We start from the raw sequence: 8,057 nt of genomic DNA, 5'->3' as shown, positions 1-8,057 counted from the left end.
TGGGTCTGGGGAGCCACCAAGGGGTTAAAAGGAACGTGGAAACCAAACCTTCAGAGCACAAGGAAGAAGGGTCATTGAATCTATATAAAGCTGGAAGAAGCGCCCCTGGGTCAAACAAACTACCTCCCAGGGTCCGTACAGCCTCCCTCCCACTGCTGTGAATCCAGCTGCCACCCCCGCCCTCCGCCCGCACCCCCTCCCACTCTTAGGCTGACTAGAGAAACCCACGGAAACCGCGAAGGAGCCCGGGCAGGCCCTGCCCAGAGTCAAAAGAAGGAGGGGGAAGGGGGAAAGTCAGTATCCCCCACCCCCGGCGGAGGGGGCGGGAAGCGAGCTGCGGGCGCGGGGCAGCTTGCTGGACTTTGTGCAGCTGCCTGGGAGAGCGGAGCTGCAAGGATGCTGCTGCCGAGAAGCGGGCGCGCGGGGCGGCGACTGCAGCTTTGGGCGACCCTCCTCTGTTTGCTGAGTTTGCTGTGTGAGTACGAGGGACCGGGGCGCAGGGCCCGGGGCGCCTCGGCGTGCGCCTAAGCGGAGGGAGCTCCCCAAGATGTTGCGGGGAGCTGCAGGCGGCGTTACCGGGAGATCGCGACCCTCCCAATCCATGTACATCTCTTCCTTGGGAGAGGTGGCCGCTGGCCTAGACTCAGGCAATGCCGCGAAGGGTTCTAGGAAATTCTAAGGGGAATTACTGGAGCGGGACGCAGTCGGGACGCAGAATGGGGCAAAACTACTTTTGGGAGTTAGCTGAGGGGTTGAAGGATGGGAAATGACCAAATATGAACGTGTGTGTGTGTGTGTGTGTGTGTGTGTGTGTGTGTGTGTGTGTGTGTAAATGCTGGCCAAATCTGGATGGAATCAGAGGGGACAGGGGAGCTACCTGCCCGGCGCCAGGGGTTGCTTTGAGGTCTTGGAAGGCAATGATTGACCTCCGCCTCCCAAGGACTGTCTGAACCAAGATTGGAGACTGGGGATGGAGGCCGTGATTGTGGTGCGTGGGAGATGCCCACATCCTTTCAGAATGGGTGGCAGAGTTAAGTGCCCAATGAAGAGATTGGAATCAAGAACAGGTACTTTTAGTACCGCTTTAAAATACCACCCTCAAAGGTCACCCTTCCTTACAACTGGGCCTTGCACCGAGTAGGTGTGAAATATTTGTTTCTGTCCAGACTGCCCCATTCTCCTGTGTCCCTCTGTCACTTGAATATTCAAAGGGTTAACGCTGTGTGAAGTTCCTTCCACCGCTGCTGGGGGTTTCACTTAAGGGTGCCCCGATATTCCGTCCCTTCAGCCCTTTCCTCGAGGCCGGGGCTATGAACTTCACAGTGAATGCTCCGAAACCCGCAGCTCCTAGGCCCCTAGAACACAGCCTCATTGGCTCCGCTCACTGCGTCCCACCCAGTTGGAGAGAAAGCCGCTCTGGGCTGGGGGAGGGGGAGGGAGGGGAGGCGTTGAGGGCTCCAGGGTGTGGTCACCTCAGACCCCCGGCCCGTGGTTTGTCCCCGGCCCCTCCCACCCCCGTGACGGGGACACGGAGGGGGTGTGTCTGAAGCCTTGGAACCGAGTAGCTCCCCTAGGTGTTAAGGCTCAGACACGGAGAAGGGATGGAGTTGGCCAGGAGTTCGGATTCCAATCAGATGCTCCGTTCTTCTTTGGCGCCGCCGCTTTAAATGATGTGATCCTGGGGCGTCAATCCCATGCAGGCCTTGTTTTTATTTAGCTTATCCCTATCTCGCACTGGGTAAGGGGAGAAAGGAATCGACAGTCTCGGGTAGGTGAGCCTAGCTGTACCACCTGTTGCAGAGAGAGAAAGGAGAGGGAAAGGGGGAGGGGAGAGGGAGAAAGCAAAGAGACAGAAAAAGACAAAAGACGGGAAGGGAGAGACAGACAGACCGACAGACAGACAGACAGACAGACAGACAGACAGACAGACAGACAGACAGACAGACAGACAGACAGAATAACTGAATCTCCCCAGCCTGGAAACTCAGTGCCTTGAATTCTAGTGGTTGCAGTACTTAACTGCTGGGTGTCATCATGGGCAAATCCTAGGAATCAGTGCTGGCAAAAAATTAGAAACCTAATCTGACCTAACTCATTTTATAGATAAGGGAAACTGAGGCTTAGACAGTTTAAAGGACTTGACCAAGACGGCCAAAGGGACAAGAAGCTAGGGCGCAGGATCCATACCCAGGGCCTACGAGTCCAAACCCAGTTCCCTTGCCCCAACCACATCCCTTCTCCAATGACCAGTAGAATTTCCCAGATACAGACCAATAGAGTCATCTTTGCTGTACAAGGAGTTCTCAGGAACTATGAGAAATGGCCCCAGAGCAGAGAGAAGATAATGTACTTTCCTCCTTTCCTTGGAGATAGGTGGGACTGTGGGTGGAAAAAAATAAAAGATGCTATGAGGCATTTTATATTTCCCCTTGATTTTGCTTAACTGCTTCTATGTTATAAGGTAAAGGAATACTTTGGATCAGCAATATGACACATTGGTAGACCTCTGTACTTAAATTCTAGAAGATTTGAGTTCAAATTTATCCCCTGATCTTCACTAGTTATGTGATTCTGGACCAGTCACTGTTTACTCATCTGTAAAACAAAGATTCATATATACCAATATATAATGCTTATATAATATAAAATAATATTTATAAAGCAGAAGTATAAATGTTAGTTATTAAGGGGTCAGGGACTGATTATAATGCAGACACATAGCATCTTTAGTGTCTTTGTTTTTTAAAGTTGTTTAAGAGAAGAATGAAAGAACTGATGGAGTTGGGTGCTGCTTTGAGATCTAAGAAGGGGTATTCTAGAAATCCCATATAAAAAGCCAAAAGATGAGAAGGATGCAGGGGAAGGAATCAGGAGCCAGGGTTACAGTGAAACTGAGGGAAATGTATAGTTCTTTTAAGAGTGAAGGTAATCAAAGATCTCCTTTAGGCACTCACCCTCTTTATACAATTTCTGTATGTCTGTCTCTGTCTCTCCTCTCTCTCTGTCTCCCTCTCTCTGTCTCTGTCTCTGTCTTTCTCTTCTCTCTGTCTCTCTCTTCTCTGTCTCTCTCTGTGTCTGTCTTTCTCCTTTCTCTCTGCTTAATTTTGGGAAAAGCAGCTCCTTTGCTGCTGGGAAAAGGTATATGTATGGGAGAGTGTCAGAGAGGCAATGACCCCCACTGAGTGGCCTATTCCTTTTTTGTGGCTGTGAAGCCTTGGCATGACTATTGCAGAAATCTTGGCCCAGGATGTATTCTCAGCCCCAGCAGAGAAGAATTATTGGAAAGAAGAAGGGGGAGGGTCGAGGTTTGGAGCTCCACATGCTCAGGTTATCAGCTTCCTCTAACACCTCCCCTCACATTCCTCCTCTTCCTTTGGGTCCTTCGTGCCTATCAACCCCACACCCATATCCTGTCTGGGGCTAAGTGTAAGAGGGGAAAAAAGAAAAGGGAAAAGAATTGTATGGGATATTTCCAGAGGGGAGAGGGCTCCTCCCTTTGAATCCCAGCCACATGGCAGTTAGAGAGGAGCAGACTAAGGGGCTGCTGCCTGACAAAGTCAGTGACAGGGCCAGATCTGCCTGGACAGAATTTATAGATTCTCCTCAGTGCAGTTCCCACTTATTGAGCAAGATGTAGCCCAACGCCTCATTTCCTAAATTCCATTTAATGAATGTCAACTAGTACCTACTATGACTGGGTGGGACTGTGGAAGGGGCAATGAATTTGTGTGTATAGTGGAAAGAGCCCTGGCTCTGGACTCAAGAGGATCTGAATTCAAATCTCCTCTTCAGTGCTTACTACCTGTGTGACTGAAGTAATAACCCTTAACCTTTCTGGGGGTTAGTTTCATCCTTTGTAAAATGAAGGGTTTGAACTAGATGATAATGATGATAATAATAATAATAATAATGGCCAGCATTTATATAGCAGTTGAAGGTTTACAAAGTGGTAGACATATATATATATTTCCTTCCTCCCTTCCTTTCTCTCGCTCTCCTTCCCTCCCTCCTTCTTTCCCTCCTTCCTTCCTTCCTTTCTTTTTTCTTCCTTTCTTCCTTCCTTCCTTCCTTCCTTCCTTCCTTCCTTCCTTCCTTCCTTCCTTCCTTCCTTCCTTCCTTCTTTCCTTTCTTCCTACCAATTTTAAAAGAGAAGAGCAGTGAAACCTAAACAATCTGGGTTAAGTGACTTGCCTGGGGTCACAAGCTAGAAAGTATCTGAGGCCAGATTTGAACCCAGGTCCTCCTGACTCCAGACCTTGTGCTCTATCCACTCTGCTACCTACCTGCCCTCATATGTTTTTTTCATTTTGTCCTCACAGCCTTGTGAGGTAAGTGCTGTTACAGATAAGGAAACTGAGGCTAGTAGAAATCAAGTGATTTGCCCAAGGTCACCCAGCTAGTAAATTTCTGAGTCCAAATTTGAACCCAAGTCTGCATGACTTCAGGTCAAGTACTCTACCAGCTATGCCACCTAGCTGCCCAGTGGTGATTTCTATGGTACCTTCTGCATCAACTAATAAGTATTTGTATGTGCCAGGCACTGTTTTAGGAATTGAGGATACAGAAGTGGAGCAGTGCTGAGCCTGGAATCAGAAAGACCTGAGTTCAAATTTGGCCTCAGACATCTATTAGCTGTGTGACCTTGGGCCAATCACTTGACTTCTCCCTGCCTCAATTTCTTTATTTTTTCAAATGAGGATATTAATAGCACCTACTTATCAAAATTGCTGTGAGAATAAAATATGATATTTGCAAAGTGCTTTTATACTTGTAAATGCTAGTATTTTTTAAGTCTCTAATCTTGAAGCGTTTACAGGAACTTAGTAGAAGGAGAGCAGAAGGAGCACTAGGTAGCCCAGTTGATAGGGCACCAGACCTGGATTCAGGAAGACTTGAGTTAAAATATAGCTTCAGACAGGAGCTGTGTGACCTTGAGCAAGTCACTTAATTCTGTTTACCTCAGTTTCCTCCTCTATACAATGAGCTGGAGGAGGAAATGACAAACCATTCCAGTATCCTTACTAAGAACACCCCAGATGAGGTTACCAAGAGTTGGACTGAACAACAAAAAGAACATCAAGGAAGGCTTCTTGGAGGAGGAAGCAATTTAAGTTAGACTTTGATGGATAGGCTTTTGACATGTTATCTCCACCAGTCCTTTTCCCCCTCCTACCCATAATTCCTTTATCTTAAAGCTCAGGGCACATCAATTAATCAGACTGTCAAAAATTCACAAATACTTTTCTGAAGTTCCCCATTTGGTCAGTGTATGTATTGAGGCCACCCACATCTTCTAAATCAAATCCACAAATTTGAGTCTGTCTAGACCTGCCCTGCTTAGACGGAGTCCTGTGAAAACCAAAGAGAAAGGAGAGGCAGTGATATTTTTTGGACCCTGATCATATGGACCAATGCTTGTTTTCCAAGTTAGGTTTTTAACCGACCTCACCCTTATGATGCTCTGGACCCTTGTTTGGGGACTAGAGAGTTGAAGGCCAGAAGAAAAAAGTCTTCTTGTTGTTTTTCCTGAACCATTTCCAAAATAGAAAAAGGTTCCTTGGGGATGGGGAGGGGGTAAGATTCCCTAACTTATCCCAGGTCTCCTTTCTCAGTCTCCACCCCCACTGCTTATATACATCTCTGGTGCTTGTGAGGACCAAATGAGATAATAAGCGTAGAGCATGTAGCATAGTGCCTTGCCTTCAGTGCTAAATAAAATGTTAGCTACTTTTATTTTTGTTGTTATTATTATTGTGATTGTTGAGGACATACTTTGCCCTTACCAGCTAGAGCACTAGAGGGTCGGAAGTTGGAGGGTAGGACCCAGTGGGCTACTTTGTGCCATTCCAGGGGCTCCCACTCTCACTATCGCTATGTAGATAAATATAACAATTTAAATGGCCCTGATGGCACTTGAATGTCTTCAGCAGAAAATAATAATAGCATTTCTATAGCACTTTAAGATTTTTAAAGTGCTTTATAAATATTATCTCATTTGATCCTCAAAATAAACCTGGGAGGTAGGTGCTATTATTATCCTCACTTTAAAGAGGAGGAAACAGGTCAAGTGATTATTCCAGACATCCAGCTAGTATTTGAGATTAGATTTGAACTTGGGTCCTTCTATCTATTTTTCCACTTGGCTGCCTAAAAGTTTAGCACTTTGTTTATTCTTTTAAAACCCTTACCTTCCATCTTAGAATCAATACTGTGTATTGGTTCTAAGACAGAAGAGTGATAAGGGCTAGGCAACTGGGAGTTAAGTGACTTGTCCAGGGTCACACAGCTAGGAAGTATCTGAAGTAAAATTTGAACCCAGGACCTTATTAATAGAACTACTTAGCACCTTATTAATAATAAGGATTAGTTAAAGGGGCAGCTAGGTGGCTCAGTGGATAGAAAATCAGGTCTAGGGACCTGGTTCAAATGTGACCTCATTCTAAGACAGAAGGTAAGGGTTTTTAAAAAAGAATGATTTGTTAAAATAGAAAGTTACCAAATAACTGTATTTCTTTCTTCGGTATGGACTCCTCCCAAGCTGCCTGAAGGTGAGAAATTCTACTGTTCTCTCCTTGTTTTGCCCAACAGAATTTTTAGTTTTGGCTCTTGTGTAGCTATGGGAAAACAGAAAGACTTGTCTGGAGGCAGGAATGTCTTGGTCCAGGGGTAGCTAGGTGACAGAGAGGTCAAGAGCTGGCATCTGAAACTCTCTAAGTGGATAGGAGCACAATGGGAGACAAGAAGGCCTGATGCCATAGCTGCATTCTCCCTTATGCCGAGCCATTTGCACTATTGGTTCTTAGGCAATCTCCCTTCTATAGAGAGGAATTGCAATCTGCTTGCCATAGGAGGTGCCTGTGTCAAATTGGGACTGGGGCATTAGCCTTCCAAATTCCTACCTCTTACATTTATCTGTTGGCTGGCCATAGATGCAGAGGAAATGGCATTTTGACTTACTAGAAGAAAGCTAAACCCTTCCCTATCCAGATACTTAAAAAAAAATATCTGTATTGGTGGCCTTCTACAGTCAGTCAACTGGAGGTCATCCTGGCCGTTCCCCTGCTTCTATATAAAAAGGCTGTATGCAGTTATTCAACTGAGGATTCCTATTGAGATTCTCCATTGCACCCTTGGGGGGCCTTTGCCAATTATCTTGACTTTTGCCTCAAAAATCTAGTTCAAAAACAAGTCCTGTGATGTCATCGATCCTCTTCAAAAATGAAGGATGAATAACAATTGAGCTTCTAGCAACCCTAAAACAGATAACCTGAATTATGTAGTACAGAGAGTTGTGATTCTGGAGCCAGAGGGCCTGGGTTCAAATCCAAACTCTGTTTCTTCCTACCTCTGTTACCTTGGATAAATTACCTAACCTTTTTGAGTTTCAGTTTCCTGATCTGAAGATGAGAATAGTTAGACTAGATAATAATAATCATAATGTTATCATTTAGATTTACACTTTAACATTTAATTTTTTATTAATATAGATTAAATTTTAGAGTTTGCAAAGCATTTTACATATATTCTTTTCTTTGGTCCTCACAATAACCCTATGTGGTAGATGCTCTTATCTCCATTTTACAGATGAAAAAACTGAGCCTGGGAGAAATCAAATGATTTGCCCAGGGACACACTGATAATAAGTTTCTGGGATGGGATTTGAACTCATTTCTTATTGAATCCAAGTCTGACATTCTAGGAACTCATTATGCCACCTAGATGCCCTCTAAAGTCCTCGTCAGCTATAAATCTGTAGTCTTATATTCATTCAGTGATTGAATGCAGCCTTGCAATTTGAAGCAACTTGCACTCAATAAAGAAAACCCTTCTACAATACTCCTGACTGGTGGTCCCTGAGCCTCCCTCTAATTATCTCCAGTGATAGGAAACTCACAATTGCCTAAGGCAGCAGGTTCTATTGCTGGACAGTTCCAACTGTTAGAAAAGTCCTTTCATATCTCAAGTTTAAATCTGCCTCACTATATTCTCTCTCTCTCTCTCTCTCTCTCTCTCTCTCTCTCTCTCTCTCTCTCTCTCTCTCTCTCTCTCTCTCTCTC

The 8,057-nt window shown here is 45.3% G+C and overlaps 1 protein-coding gene across 1 annotated transcript in view; it reads left to right on the top strand.

Annotated features, from left to right (window-relative positions):
• Positions 1 to 347: 347 nt before the first annotated feature.
• Positions 348 to 8,057, top strand: part of CD34 (CD34 molecule) — a 48,715-nt gene continuing 41,005 nt past the window's right edge. The window contains exon 1 of the mRNA XM_044671861.1: positions 348 to 475. Coding sequence (XP_044527796.1) covers positions 397 to 475 — 79 coding nt within the window. The 5' untranslated portion in view covers positions 348 to 396. The remainder of the gene's footprint in view (positions 476 to 8,057) is intronic.

Source organism: Gracilinanus agilis, chromosome 4, assembly GCF_016433145.1.
Source record: "Gracilinanus agilis isolate LMUSP501 chromosome 4, AgileGrace, whole genome shotgun sequence".
NCBI classification, from domain to species: Eukaryota; Metazoa; Chordata; class Mammalia; order Didelphimorphia; family Didelphidae; genus Gracilinanus; species Gracilinanus agilis.
Note: the sequence above shows the minus strand (reverse complement) of the source record. Positions and strands in the feature narration are given on the sequence as shown.